This window comes from Miniopterus natalensis, chromosome 15 (assembly GCF_054644295.1).
Source record: "Miniopterus natalensis isolate mMinNat1 chromosome 15, mMinNat1.hap1, whole genome shotgun sequence".
Lineage (NCBI taxonomy): Eukaryota > Metazoa > Chordata > Mammalia > Chiroptera > Miniopteridae > Miniopterus > Miniopterus natalensis.
In genome coordinates, this window is record NC_142095.1 from 49,748,586 (window position 1) to 49,764,994 (window position 16,409).

At 44.6% G+C, this 16,409-nt stretch overlaps 1 protein-coding gene across 1 annotated transcript in view; it reads right to left on the reverse strand.

The window, feature by feature from the left end:
- Window positions 1-16,409, reverse strand: part of FRMD4B (FERM domain containing 4B) — a 138,219-nt gene that overhangs the window by 83,676 nt on the left and 38,134 nt on the right. The window contains exon 5 of the mRNA XM_087825112.1: window positions 10,383-10,467. Coding sequence (XP_087681238.1) covers window positions 10,383-10,467 — 85 coding nt within the window. The remainder of the gene's footprint in view (window positions 1-10,382; window positions 10,468-16,409) is intronic.

Below are 16,409 nucleotides of genomic sequence, written 5' to 3' on the forward strand. Positions count from 1 at the left end.
CAGTGACACTGACAGAGCCACCGAGGACCGCCCAGCGTCCAGGCACCGCACTCCCGGCGGGATCCCGGGGTTCTAAGTCCGTATTCACACAGCCGCGCGGCCTTCAGCCACTGTGCGATCACAGTGCTCACGGGCAGCCATGCGGGAGGTACCGCGGCTTTATCAGGATTTGGGGTAAAAGTCTCTCTTCCTGCCTGTGTCTCTGTCTCAGCAGGACAGACGCCGGCGGGGGAGAGAGGTCGCAGGGTGGGCGAGTGTGCCGAGGCGGCGACCGCGGGGGCTGGCGTGTCGCCGGCAGGAACAATGTTTAAAGAAGCCCCCTTACGCTCGGCTTTAGCGCCGAGCCCTGAACTGACGCAGCCAGGCCATCAGTAACTGACTGTCACCCCAGTAACCCACCTGCCGGACTCTGCAGCTACGGCTGTTTTCATGACACTCACTCACTCCTGGGCACTCCTTGCGGGACTGTTCTTAAATCATCTCGCATTTAGAAACGACCTGAAGGCTGCTGTCCCAGACCGCTGCCAGCTTTTGGTACCTTAACATCTATTGGATCCTGTAATGTTTCTTGAATTGTTACTAGCCTTCTGCGTATTACTTAGACGGAAAATATTCAACTCTAAATGCCTACAACTGAATTAAAAAAATTATCCCATAACAGTCATAGGTCAGAGTGCCTTACAATATTATGTTTTGTAAAAGTTCTAAATTCTTTGGCAAGTCCCACTTAGAAAGGAGCTCCCGGGCCCGGCCGGGCGTGGCTCAGCGGTTGAGCGTCGACCTAGGATCCAGGTGATCAGGGTTTGATTCCCGGTCGGGGCACATGCCCGGTTGTGGGCTTGATCAATGACTCTCCCCTCATTGATGTTTCTATCTCTCTCTCTCCCTCTCCTTTCCTCTCTCTGAAATCAATAAAGATATATTTTAAAAAATAATAAAATAAAAAAAAGGTTAAAAGAATGAAAGGAGCTCCCGGGAATGACATTCATAAGATAAATTAGAATTTAAAAGGACCTTGCTTTTCATTTCTTCCTCCAGACAACAGAATTTAACACACAGAGAACTACAGATGGAAGAGCACAAGTGAACTTTGCATCTTATCTTTTTTACATTAGCAACAGACCAGACTATTAATCAAGTAGGACACTATTTCACTGGACCATGTCCAGCTAGGGAGTGAAATGATCACAGGGGATAACTGTACTTCTCCCCATAGAAGACGATGACCAGCTGTGGTTTATGAAACGTTTTCCTGACTCAGCAAATGCTGCATTTGCTATCTAAGTGTTTACATATCAGTCAACCACTGGCATTTGTAAGAAAGCCCAAGTCTCAGAAAAGAGAGACTCAATAAAGCCTTTGGTGCTGGGGACATTTTAATTTCTCCATGGAGTTAGCCAGAAACTCTGCTTTGAATATTTCTGCTTCTGGCCAAGATGGAACAACAGAAATTCAGTGTATCCTTTCACCTGAAAAAAAACTAGGCAATAAATATGAAACAACATAAAAGAGAAGGAAATCTTACCTTCTAAGACAACATGGATGGACCTGGAGATTATTATGCTGAGTGAAATAAGCCAGTCAGAGAAAGACAAAAACCATATGATCTCACTTATATGTGGAATCTAGTGAACAAAATAAACTGATGAACAAAATATAACCAGAGGCATGGGTGCATGGAACAGACTGACAGCTGCCAGAGGTGAGGGGGTTTGTGGGACTGGATGAAAGAAGGTGAAGGGATTAGCCAAAAAAACATATATACATAACACGCAGACACAGACAACAGTGTGGTGATAGCCAGAAGGAAGGGGGGGAGGGGAAGGTAAGTAAAAGGGAGGGGGTAACAGGGACAGAAAGAGGCTTTGCTTGGGGTGACAGGCGCATGATGCAGTGTGCAGGTGATGTTTTATTGAATTGTACACCTGAAACCTGTATGGTTTTGCAAACTAATGTCACCCAAACAAATGCAATTTAAAAAATAAATAAAATGAACTTCAATCCATACTTTGTGCCATATAAAAAAATTAACTCAAAATGGATCACAGACCTAAATGTAAAACTGAAAACTTTAGAACTTCTAGAAGAAAGCACAGGAAGAAAAAACCCTTATGACCTTCTGTTAGGCAAGGTTTACTAAAATGCAATATCAAAAGCACAATTAATAAAAAAGCACATTGATAAAATGGGCTTCATCAAAATAAAAGCCTTCTAGTCTTTGAAGGACATTAAGAGAATGGAAAGCAAGCCACAGATTGGGAGAAAATATTTGTAATCGATATAACCAATGAAGTACTTGTATCTAAAACACATACACTCTGAGAACTCAATACAAGGAAACAAACAACTCAAAGAAATTGGGAGAAAGAGCAAACCTAAGGAAGATACACTGATGGTAATTTAGCACAGGAGAGATGTTCACCTCATACGTCATCAGGAAAATGCAAATTAAAACCACAATGAGATACCACTGCACACTTATTAAAATGGCTAAATGAAAAAAGGCTAATTATGCCTAGTGTGGAAAAAGATGTGAAGGAGCTAGGACTCTTATACCCTGCTGGCGGGAATTCAAAATAGCGCAACCACTTTGGAACAGTTTGGCATTACCTTAAAAAGCTAAACATATATCTACCATATGATCTAGCCAGTCCACTCCTAGGTATTTACCCATGAGAAAAGAAAGCATACATATGCTTTCAAAGATTTGTGCTTAAATGTTCATAGTAGTTTTGATTGCAATAGTCCCCAAACTAGTACAATCTAAATGTCCATCAATAGGTGAATGGGTTATTTCACAATACATAAGTATATCAAATCATTACATCATATACCTTAAACTTACACAATGTTATCTGTCAATCATATATCAATAAAGCTGAAAAAGATGGGAAAAATTCTGGTAAATGGATGAACAATTTTAGGTATAGCCATACAATGGAATACTACTCAGCAATGAGAAGGAATGGACTACTGAAACTCGCAACAACATGGATGAATGTCAAAATAATTATACCCACTGAAAGAAGACAAAAAGATTATCTACTATATGAATGCATTTGTATAAAACTCTAAAAACAGTAAACTAATCTACTGTGAGAAAAAACAGATCTGTATTGGCTGGATATATTCGCTATCTTGATTGTGGTAATTGTCTCCAGGGTATTATGCCTGTCACATAAAGATTATATAACTAAACATGTAAGGTCAATTATATCTCAATAAAACTATTAACAAACAAACAAAACTCTGCTTTTGCTGAATCCCACACAATTAAAGCTGTATGTGTTCAGTGGGCCACCCTTAATATTTTGGGAGCCTAGGGGAAGAGTACAAATGTAGGTGCCCTAACCCACAGCCTTTCTCCCTTTCCTCTCCATCCAGTTTCCCGGGCCACCTTTGGGTTTAGGGTGATATATATAGGCAGAAGAGGTCCCCCCAGTCCTGGAAGTAGGTGTGGGGTCTGAGTCCTGGGCACTGAGACCATGACCTGAGCGTCTGTGCTTGAGTTGGAAGCCTTTAAGGCAATACTAGTCTTCAAGGAGATAAGAACTGAGCATGTTTAAAACTTACAGTAAGGTGACATGGCTGCAACATCCAAGCATGGGGTTATTTTTCTAATGATTCATGTTTATTGAATGTTATAACAACAATCTGTCTTCAATGGATTGGATGCATATAAAAAACAATTAAAAAAAAAAAAAAGATCCTTGAGATCCAAGATGGTGGCATATTAGGTAGAAGCTATACCCACCTCCTCCCAGGACCAAACTGGAATTAAAACTAAATTATAGGAAAATCATCCTAAATAACCAACTGAAGACTAGCTGGAGAGAAGCCTTAAACCAAGGACTTACAGAAGAAGCTACACTGAGTCTGGTAGGAAGTGCAGAGGCACCAGAACGTTGGCTGGGTTCCCAGAGGTGTCAGCTAAAGTTCCGAGGGATATCTCAGCTGCAGGAAGTTCCCTCTGAGAAGTGTGGGGTCTAAACCCCAAGTTGGGCTCCAGAGCCTAGAGCACCAGATTAGAAAAGGAGCCCAACAACAACTGTCTATAAAAAAAGCAGCAGGGTTTCTGTCCACCAGGGAGAAGCGGCTAGAGATGTAGGCACCTCTTAAAGGGCCAGCACACAAAATTTTATTCCCGGCCACTCACCCTGGGAGGGAAGGAGGGCAGAGTGTACTAGAACTGTGTGAGGAGAGCATGGGGTTGATGGCTCTGGGGGGAGAGCTGAAGAGTCAGCACCCAGATTTCCTCTGCTGAGCCATTCCCCCATCCTGCACAAACCATCTTTCTCAAGTAGAGCGTTCTCCTCTATGCAGCATCAGCCTAGGGGGGTACAATAACCTCACCCGCAGGAATGCCTCTCACCCCACCCTGTGGAGCTTCCTCTGCTGAGGAATACAGTAGGAGGCTCATTCAGTGATTAAGCCTTCATGTGGAGGTGATCTCTAGTGCTTTGAGACTTTTCCTCACTTGCCCCAAGGCCTGGTGCAGATAAAAGATGACCTTGCTGCATAACTTGTCCTTTCTGCATGCACCCAGGCCCAGGAGAGGAAACCACAAGCTGTGGATTGCTCGTATCTCCAAACAGGTTGCCCAGGGAGAGTCATTGGCAGCATCTGACATAGGTGTGCACTGAAGTCCCTCCGAAAGGTTCATAACCATTACACTCAGTGGCCAGATTCAGACAACAACAGAGAGGGATCCAATAAGCTGCATAAGCGCATATCTACAGGAAATCTTGGCAGGCACCAAACCATGCAGAAGCAAATTCCACTTTGTGTGATCAATACCTACATAGCAGGTTGCATACTGTGTTGGTGGTTAAGCCTCACAGTCAGCCAGCCTGTGGGTCGATCCTACACACGAATGGGCCAATAGCAACCAAGACTCAATTACAATAGGAGGTACCACACAATGTACACAAGGGACATTCCTATAGCACCCAGCTCAGGTGATAGGAAGACTGGGCCACTGGGTCCCACAGGTCACCTACAGCATACATAAGGCCACCCTGCCAAGACTGAGAGTCATAGCAGTTCTCTCTGATACATAGAAACAAAACACAAAGAGGCAGCCAAAATGGGGAGACAAAGAATCAGGGCCCAAATGAAAGGACTAGAAGATTCTCCAGAAGAAGAGCTAAATGAAATGGAGACAAGCAATTTATCAAATATAGAATTCAAAGTAATGAATATAGGATGCTCAACATCATGAAAAAGGGCATAGAAACCATGAAAAAGAAACAACGGTCAGAAATGAAGAATACAATATCTGAAATAAAGGATATATTGGAAAGAATAAACAGTAAGTTGGTGAAGCAGAGGATAAAATCAGTGATTTGGAATACAAGGAAGAAAAACCCAACATGATCCACAAAAAGAAAAAGGAATTTTAAAAATGAGGATAGTTTAAGGGAACTTTGGGACAACGTGAAGTGCAACAACACCCAAATCATAGGGGTACCAGAAGGAGAAGAGAAACAGCAAGAAATTGAGAGCTTATTTGAAGAAATAATGATCAAAAACTTTCTTAATCTGGTGAAAGAAAAAGGCACACAAGTCCAGAAAATGTGGAGAGTTCCAAACAAGATGGACCCAAAGAGGCCCACACCAAGACACATCATAATTAAAATGGTAAAGATTAAAGACAAAGAGAGAATCTTAAAAGTAGCAGGAGAAAACAATTAGTTACCTGCAAGGGAACTCCCATAAGACTGTCAGCTGATTTCTCTACAGAAACATTTCTGGCCAGAAGGGATTGGCATGAAATATTCAAAGTGATGAAAAGTACGGACCTATAACCAAGGCTACTTTACCAAGCAAGGTTATTATTTAAAATTGAAGGAGGAATAAAAAACTTCCCAGACAAGAAAAACCTAAAGAAGTTTGTACCACCAAATCAGTATTACAAGAAACATTAAAAGGCTTACTTTAAGAAGAAGAAAAAAACAAACAGAGGAACATAGTTAATAAATAAAATGGCAATAAATATGTACCTATCAATAATCACTTTAAATGCATATGGCTTTAATGCTCCAATCAAAAGACATAGGGTAGCTGATAAGAAAATAAGACCCATATGTACACTATCTTCAAGAGACCCACCTCAGAATGAAAGATGCACACAAACTAAAAGTAAAGAGATGGAAAAGATAATTCACTCAAAAGAAAAGAAAAGCTGAGGTAGCAATACTTATATGTGACAAAATAGACTTTACAACCAAGGCTAGAGTAAGTGACAAAGAAAGACACTACATAATGATAAAGGGAGAAATCCAACAAGAGGATATAACCCTTGTAAACATTTAGGCACTCAATAATAAGAACACCTAAATATGTAAAGCAAATCTTGATGGGTACAAAAGGAGAGATTGACAGTAATATAGTCATAGTAGGGGATTTTAACACTCCATTTATATCAATGAATAGATCTTCCAGACAGTATATCAGCAAGGAAGTGGTGGCCTTAAATCATACATGAGACCAAATGGATTTAATTGAGATCTTCAGAGCATTTCACCCCAAAGCAGCAGAATATTCATTTTTTTTCAAGAACACATGGAACATTTTCTAGGATAAACATGTTAGAACACCAAACAAGTCTTAATAAATTTAAGAAGATTGAAATCATATCAAGCATATTCTCTGAGCATAATGCTATAAAACTAGAAATCAATCACGAGAAAAAAACAACCCTGAAAAACAGACAAAAACATGGGGGGTAAATAACATGTTACTAAACAATGAATGGATTAACAATGAGATCAAGGGAAAAAATCAAAAGATACTTTGAAATGAATGAAAATGAGAACATAGCAATCCAACATCTGTGGGACACAGGGAAAGCAGTCTTAAGAGGAAAATGCATAGCATTACACACTTATGTAAAGAAATAAGAAAAAGATCAAATAACCAACCAAACTTTATAATTGAAGGAATTTGAAAAAGAATAACAAACAAAGCCCAAAGTGAGTAGAAGGAAGGAAATAATAATGATCAGAGCAGAAATAATCTAAGTAGCATCTAAAAAACAATACAAAAGATCAATGAAACCAAGAGCTGGTTCTTTGAAAGGATAAACAAGATTGACAAACTTTTAACCAGACTCACCAAGAAAAAAAGAAAGAGTATACAAATAAATAAAATGAGAAATGAAGAAACACAAAGGATTGTAAGAAATTATTATGAACAACTTATGCCAACAAATTGGACAGAATGAATGAAATGGATAAATTCCTAGAAACATACCATCTTCCAAAACTGAATCAGGAAGAATCAGAGAATCTGAATAGACAGGCTACAACTAGTGAAATTGAAACAGTATTCACAAAACTTCCCAAAACAAAAGCCCTGGACAGGATGACTTCACAGATGAATTTTACCAAACATTCAAAGAAGAACTAACACATCTTTTTCAAACTCTTCCAAAAAATTCAAGAGGAAGGAAGACTCCCAAGCTTATTTTGTGAGACCAGCATTATCATAATTCCAAAACCAGATAAAGACACCACAAAGAAAGAAAATTATAGGCCAATATCCATGATGAACATAGATGTTAAAATCCTCAACAAAATGTTAGCAAACCAGATCTAGCAATACATTAAAAAGATCATATATCATGATCAAGTGGAATTTATTCTGAGGATGCAAGGTTGGTACAATATCCACAAGTCAATAAACATGATACACCACATAAGCAAAATGAAATGTAAAAACTACATGATCCTATCCATAGATGTAGAAAAAGCATTTGATAAAATTCAGCACCCATTTATGACAAAAACTCTCAGCAAAGTGAGAGTAGAGGGAACATACCTCAGCATAATAGAGGCCATATATGACAAACCCAGGTTGACATCATACACAATGGGCAAAAACTAAAAGTGTTTCAGTTAAGACTGGGAACAACACAAGGATGTCTCCTTTCACCACTCTTAGTCAACATAGTACTGAAGTCCTAGCTACAGAAGACAATAAAAAGAAATAAAAGGTATCCAAATTTGAAAGGAAGAAGTAAAAGTGTCATTATTTGCAGATTACATGAGAGAACCCTAAAGATTCCACTATAAAACTACTAGAATTGATAAATGTATTCAGTAAAGCAGTAGGATACAACATAAATCTCCAGAAATTAGTTGTATTTTTATATATCAATAATGAAGTATCAGAAAGGGAAACTAAGGAAACAATCCCATTCACAATTGCGTCAAAAAGAATAAAATACCTAGAAATAAATTTATGCATGGATGTAAAAGACCTGTATTCAGAAAATTATAAGATACTGAAGAAAGAAAGTGAGGAAGATACAAGTAAGTAGAAGCATATACCATGTTCATGGGTTGGAAGAATTAACATCATTAAAATGTCCATACTACCCAAAGAAATCTGCAGATTCAGCACAATTCCTATCAAGATACTGATGGTGTATTTCACAGAACTAGAACAAATATTCCAAAAGTGTATATGAAACCAAAGAAGACACCGAATAGCAACCATGATCTTGAGAGAGAAGTACAAAGTTGGAGAAATCACTACCTAATATCAAACTATACTACAAGGCCACAGTAATCAAAGAAGCTTCGGACTGGCATAAAAACCGACATACAGATTAATGGAACAGAATAGAGAACCCAGAAATCAACTCATGCCATTATGGTCAATTAACATTTGACAAAGGAGGCAAAAACATACAGTGGGCTAAAGATATTAATGGTGTTGGGAAAATTGGAGAAATATATGCAAAAAAAGTGAAACTAGACCACCTTCTTACACCACATACAAGAATAAACTCAAAATGGCTTAAAGACTTAAATATTAGACTTGAAACCACAGAAATCATAGAAGAAAACATAGGCAGTAAACTTTTGGACATTTCTCATAGCAATATTTTTTCTGATATATCTCCTCAGGCAAGGGAAATAAAATAAAAAAATAAATAAATGGGACTACATCCAACTATAAAGCTTTTGCACCGCAAAGGAAACCATCAACAAAATGAAAAGACAACCCACTGAATGGGAGAACATATCTGCCAATACATCTGATAAGGGGTTAATATCCAAAATTTATAAAGAACTTATAAAACTCAACACCAAAAAAACCAAACAATCCAATTAAAAAATGGGTAAAGGACATGAATAGCCACTTCTCCAAAGAAGACATACAAATGACTAAGAGACACATGAAAAGATGCTCAATGTCACTATCGTCAGAGAGATGCAAATTAAAACCACACTGAGGTATCACCTCACACCTGTCAGAATGGCTCCATCAACAAATCAACAAATGACAAGTGCTGGTGAGGGTGTGGGGAAAGGGGAGCCCTGGTGCACTGCTGGTGGGATGCAGACTGGGGCAGCCACTGTGGAAAACAGTGTGGAGTTACTTCAAACAATTAAAAATGGAGCTGCCTTATGGTAATTCCACTTCTGGGAATTTATCCTGAAGAAACCTGAAACAATTTGAAAGAATACGTGCACCCTTATGTTCACTGCAGCGCTCTTTACAATAGCTAAGATGTGGAAGCAGCCCAGTGCCCATAAAGAGAAAAAAAGTTGCTTCATTGCAGGTAACTGAGACCCTGCTTTTTGTGTGTGTGTCGGTTTATTTTTCAGAAATTAGCTTTTCCCCCCTGGTGTATATTTTTTATTTTATTTTACTTTATCACCATTTATCCCCTCTATGTCCTCTTTCACGTCCACCCACCCCCCTCACCCGCACAATCACCAGTTGTCCATGTCCATGAGTTCTCTCTCTCTCTTTTCTCCTCAATCCCTCCAGCCCCCAACCCCCGTGCTGCCTGCCTGCTCTCTATCTGTGAGTCTGTCTCTATTTTGCTTGGTAGTTCAGTTTGTTCGTGAGATTCCACATATGAGTGAAATCACATGGTACTTGTCTTTCTCTGACTGGCTTCTTCACTTGGCATAATGTTCGCCAGGCCCATCCACGATGTCTCAGGGGGTACAATTTTCTTCCTTTTTAGGGCCGAGTAGTATTCCGCTGACTGAGACACTGCTTTAAAGTGCTGGCTCCAGCAGAGGCCCCTCAACAATCTGGGTTTGAATTATGCTGAACGCGGGGAGTGCTCTGCTGGGAGAGATCCTGGTCTGGCTTTGGGAGGCTGCAAGCACGCCTGATTGATGCCTCGGAGCATTAGCTGCACGGAGCAGGGGTGCTGTGTGTGAACATGGGCCCTGGGCAGAGGGCTGTCTTCCCCGTTCAGAATCTGAGAAGAGCTGTCATTTTGGGGGTGGGGGTGGGTGGGAGAGGATTATGGCCTTTTTCTCACTGGAACATGCAACACAGGCAGCACCATCCCTCCCTCCGCGCCTGCAGGCTCTGGAGCCGTTTCCCAGAGGCAGCCAACGGCGCCTTACCTTGTGCACACAGGACTTTGCGTTCAGGAAAAACAGCTCCACGGTGGTCTTATCCTTCAGAAACGATATGCTCTCGATGTAAAATCTGAAAAACAGTGACAGAAGCTAGTTTCTTCAGGTTTCTTCCCCTCTCTCAGCATGATTTCGTTTCCTCCTTTAATTTCCCCCTAAGCAGAGAGAGGATTTTAAGAAACCAAGGGAAGCTCGTGCTTTTCCCCTTTCCCAGAGTCCGCAGCACGTGTGCGCAGGAGACTGTGCATGTCTGCAGATAGAGTCTCTCAGGGGTCTGCTGAGTCCGTGGGCGAGTTAAAGTGAACCCACAGTGGCCCCCAACTGCAAACCCCACCTGACCTGTGCTGCTCGTTCTTTGACACACGCTCTGGGAGCTCGTAATGCCTCAGGCAGTGCGCGTTAGTGCTGAAAGCAGGGTCGGCGGAGGAAGGCCGTGTAACTGAACCCTGCGGCCTGCTGGCGGCTCAGTGGCTTTCAGCCCCGGGAGGTGTGAGGGCCCCACGCCCAGCCTACCTACCCAGGCAGCGGGTTTCAGCAGACCCCTCCATCTTCCCTGTCATGGCTCCAGGCTCAGGGCTTTCCCTTGGCTGGAAGCCAAACTCTTGGCAGTACTTAACCTTGGTCTTTTCTCATGCAAATCAGAGCATTCTGGGCCCCAATCTCCCCACGCTGTTTGTGTGGGGAGCCCATAGCCCCATGTGGGAGGGTAGGGGAGCCCTTCACAGTTTCTGTTTTCATAATCAGGGCAGGATGAAGCTGGTGGCCTCGGGTGGGGGCGGGGGCCAACCCAGGCTCAGTTTTTCCCTAGTGTTGGAGCCCCACATGAATTATGCAGAAAGAATGTAAGGCCCCAGGACAGCTCACAGCTCTTTCCTGAAAGAGGGCTTGCTCTCAAACAAGTGAGAGTCAAGATGAAGCCAAGCTGGCATGGCACGAGCTTGTCCTTGGCTCTGCAGAATCATGCCAGGCCTCGGGCCTTTGCTCACTCCCACCGCCCACTGTTCAACAATGACAGAACATTTAAGAAAAAAATAAAACTAAAAAAGCCCATGGAAGATTTTATCACTGAGATGGTAAAATCATTTGAAAAATCCCACCTCTAATGTTGAATCATCAAGAGAAGTTCCAGAAAGAGAGTAAATCCTTTATGTTAGGCAGACATGAGCACAGCAAGGCCGATGGGCCAGGCACAGAGGCTCACGGGGCAGGAAGCCCCGGATGCCTAGCGAGGGGCAGGGGCGAAACTGGGAAAGCAAGAACCTTGTCCCCAGGGGAACCCGTCCTCCCCCAGCATATCGCTGGCCATGTGGTTTAGGTCCCTTGACTTTTCCTCCCAAAAGATGACATCTAGGCCTAAGCTGTATTTCAGCTCCAGGCCCAGATGAGCAGCGAAACCAGACAAGTGGTGCTGTGGCTGCCTCAGGGCCAGATACACCGACTAATGACCCTGTGCCCTGGCACCGACCAATCAGTGGGGGCCACCACGCTGAAAGAGCACCTGGAGAGCTGATGAATATTCTATTAAGACCTTCCCCTGAGACCTCCTCTAAGATTCCCACCTGCAAGGAAAAGATAAATATGCTCAAGACAAAGCACCCATTGAGCACTTCCAACCAGGGGAGCCACCAGCGCCATCTCCATCCCCCTCTTCCCTGGAAGGGACCCCAGGAGACTTGCAACCAGGGGGGCAGTGGGCAGCAGCGGCTCGTCCCGGGCTTACCCCCTGAGCCTGTCCCCACGGCCCCCCTTTTCTGACTCCTCAGCGGCCAGAGCAGCCCAGCCACTCTCCTGCTGCCTCTTCTGTGCCCTTCCTTGTCTCACTGTCCCAAGTGTACTTTTGCTGCCGTCATGGACCCAATGCGTTGGCTCAGTGTGTGCGGCCCTTCCCTGTGGGCATCCCCACCCCCATCCCCTTTCCTTAAATAAATCCAGTTTTTCTTTATTCACCGTCTGAGATGTTATTTAGCTGGCCACGCACCACCCACCTTAACCTTTTACTTTATATTTTTACTTACAAGGGTTTATTTCACTTATAAGTGAGGTTAATGAAGACTGATGAGCGTTAGGTTTGTGAGAGAGGAAGTTAAGGAGTGAGGCAGGGAGGGAGGAGAGGGTTGGGGGAACAGGCTCTGGAACCAGAAGATCTGGAACAGAGCCCCCGCTCATGCGTGGCCTTGGGCAAGTTAGTTAGCTTCTCTGTGGCTTTTCTAAAATGGGTGCAGTTCACAGGGTTTGGGGAAGGATTAAATGAGATAATATGTGTAAAACGCTCAATAAATTTTAACAATCATTCAACAGTTTTTTGGACAAAAGTCCATTTCCTGGAATGTAATGCTTCAGCTTTGAGTCTGAGGTCCTTAGTCTACCGAGGGGGTGAAGCTCTCACCTAGGGGGCAATCTAAGTAAGAGCGATACGAAGCGCCCAGAGGGTGCTTGTCACACGACAGGATTCGGGAAGCTCACTACTCAGCAAAACTGGCGTTATGTTAAAGTGGGTTAAGGGCGTGGTGGGATTTGAACTCTACGTGAAGGCAGGGGAAACGGGGTTCTGAAGCATGACGAGAAATCGGGGAGATGCTTCCCCTAGACGCCTCCCCTGGCTGATACGCAGCCACACCCTGGCTCCCACCCCGACGGGATTCCTCAGAACCCGGCTCTCCCGTCAGCTCTGCCCTGGCCAGCGCTGGGCGGGACAGCTGACCAAGAGCAGCTCCGGGGGCTGGAGAGGCTGCAGGCCACACACTGCTCGCTGGGAGGGCGGGACACACCGGCCGAGTCAGCCTGTCGGAGGCAGGTCAGGGGAAGCAGTGGGGCCGGGAAGAGGCCCCGGCAGCAGCCAGGAGGCGGGGAGGAAGCTCAGAGGTCCAGGGCAGGCGCTGATGGAGCAGATGGAGGGCTGTGGGTCACTGCGATGGCGGCCAAGGCCGGAGGCCCAGGAAGGCCCGTGTCACCCAGCTCCACGCAGCCGAAGGACCCTCCAGTTCAGCGAGGCAGTGGCGGCCTCCTGCTGTCTTCGCGTTCGCACCGTGTACTTTCATCGCCGGCCACGGAGGAATCCTGCGGGCCCAGCCGCAGCCCCGGCCACTGTCTCCGGAGCCCTCGGGAGTGCCGGCCATAGCTCAGAGCTTTCCTACCCCAGGGGCAGAAGCTACCATTACCCACTTCACAGACGGGGAAACTGAGTGTGAGAGCAGGGCCTACATGGCAGGGCCAGGTCCCGATTTGGGTCCCTGGGACTCCACAGGCAATGCTCACAGTGAGCCTCCTTCTGGCTGCCTCTCCTCCAACCAGCATGTACGTGGGAGCTAAGCCCCCAGCAGCCCTGCAGCTCAAATGGCATTAGACACAGGCCAGGAAACCAGAGCTGCAGCACTCCCAGTGAACACACACAAGCTCGTCTGTTCTCATTGCTGCAAACCAGAACCAGAACCAGTGGGAGTAAATAAGGTGAGAAACTTGTTATTTACCTATGAAACACTTTTTTAAAGTGGAAGGAAAGTCTCAGAAGGGAAAGGTTTGCCCAGAGGGAGTCATCTCCCTGCCCTATGAAAGTATCAGGTCAGACTGATGGAACTCAGGGTCTGTTTTCTCTGCCAAAATTGGGTAATTCTTTTTCCCTTTCGCTTTTAATTACTTCAATATATATTTCCAGCAAAGAAGGATTGTATTAAAAGCATAACCTCAATGAATTTTCACACTAACAAAGTTCATACTTCCTTAATATTGAAAATCCAGTCCTTCAAGTATTTTCCTTGTTTCCAAAATTAAAAAAAAAAATGTGTGTTATTACATAAGTAAAGCCTCAGTGATCTACAGTAGGAGTCACACCGGGAGGGACCCTGGCTGATGTGACAGAGCAGGGCACATTCCTCCTACTCACCTGAGCGCCCTGTCCCAGGTACGGGCATGGGACCCAGCCAAGCAGTCAGACCCTTTCACCGGGAATGTGAATAGAGCCAGAGCGACCTGAAGACCACAGGCAGTCGGAGCCTAGGGTCCTGCCAGTGGTACCTTGATGAAATTGTCCTCTGGTTTCTGCTCCCTCGAGCCCTGCCTGGATTCCTATCTATTCTGAGGCCTGTTAGTTCAGTTTTCCTTCAAGTCTCCTGGCAACCAAAGAATCCAAATTAATAGAGACTTTCCCATGTGCAAGGGATAACACAGCAGCCGCTGTGTGCATTTCCTTTAATGTTCAGCACAACCAGATGCTACAGATAGCAAATCATAAACCCATTTACAGATGAGTAAACTGAGGTATTGAGAGTCTTCCCCAACCCATGTAGGTGGGAAGTGGTGGAGCCGTGATTCCACCTAAGGAATCACGGCTCCACCTAAGGCCTGTCAGAGTCCAAAGTTCATATTCCAAACAAATATGACACAATGTCTTCCTACAGCAACAAATACAATGAGATATACACACATGCAGTGAAGCAGGGCCCAGGGAGGGATGCAACGAACTCTGTTCATGACTCGAGAGGGAGAAGAGAAGGCTGCCAAATTGAAATCCATAGGACTAAGTGTCATAGGACACTAAGTGTCCGCTGGGACAACTGAGCTGAGTCTTAAAGAATGCATGAGTTCACCGGGTAACGGGGAGGAAGGGCCCTCCAGGGAAAGGGTCTATGAACCAGACCAATCCTCTTGCTAGTCCCCCTAAACTTTAAGAAACCATAAGCAGGGTGCTGGGTGGCTGAGCACCGAACCACCTGTGGCTTCTCCAGCTCTGAACAGAGACCTTTGCGCTGGAACCTGGGCTCACCCTGTTCCTGCAGCCCAGACCCCCGACTATGCCTTAGCTCCAGTAACCAGGTCCCTATCCTGTTTCCCACTGCTTTCTGGCGATTTGCCGGCTGCTCGCTGCCTTTCCTCCTTGGCATCTGGTTACCTGCTGCCTGAATCCACGATCCCATCCCTCCCTCAAGGGGGCCATTGTCAGGACTTCATATTTCTGGAGTTTGTGACAGTACGGATGGTCCTCTGGGAGAGGGCTCCCAGGCTCCCGTCAACATGCACCTGAACCTGAAAACTAACCCTAGGGCTCCTTCGTCAAGCGACATGGACGATCCCAGACTCATAGACTAAAGCCTTTTGTTTCGGCCCATTTTTGGCAGAAGGATACTGTGTCCTTTCTGCATGCTTGCTGCGAGCAGTTTCACCAAGATTCTGTGCAGATGAGCCCATGGCTAAATTTTCCCATAAGCCTCAAAATGAACCCAGGCTTTTTGACTAGGAATGTGTTTTGGAGACAAATCTCATACAGCGTAACAAATATAATTTCTGGAGAAGAGAATTGGCTTAGGGAAGTCTTGTCTCTACTTTTCAAGCTCCTCCATTAACATTTTTCCCGTTTTGATGGGACAGGTGCTCACCTAATCACTCACGAGTGATAACAGAACATCCCACCTCAACCACATGACAGGGACAACTTGGAGGGGAGGCAGACGTGTTAGCCAGATGACAACACCTGCATGTCACAGGGCAGACACTGGTTGGCATGGGCTGTCCGTTAGCAGTCTCTTATGTGGGGGTGGCCAGTATTTTCACCTTGTGGCATTTACTCATCACGGTCGAAGTCAATGCCATGGATTTGGGAAGGTACTAATTGGACCCCCAGCTCCAACTATGATGGGTCTTGGGGCCCTGGGCCAGCTGCTTGGCTCCTCAGTGTCTCACCTTCCTCACCTGCTCCACACATCAGACAAAGGAGGGATGTTTAATGTGTCCCACCCAGTGATGCTGGTGGCTCAGCAGCCAGCGAGGCGGTGATTCGTGCTTGCTGTCATCATCTCTCTACCGAGGGACTGTGACAGAGGCGTTGGCCGAGCTGGGAACTTCCTTAAAACTTTAACTGTAAAAACAAGGATGGAAATTCCAGGTATCTTTCCCAAGCTCTTTCTTTCAAGGAAGCAAAATGCTACAGAAGTATTATAGCACAGAATGGGAGAGTCGCTCGACACGACAGCTTTTCTGACCAGCATGACTTTTTCTTCCCAACTGAGTGTGTTTGCTCTGTGT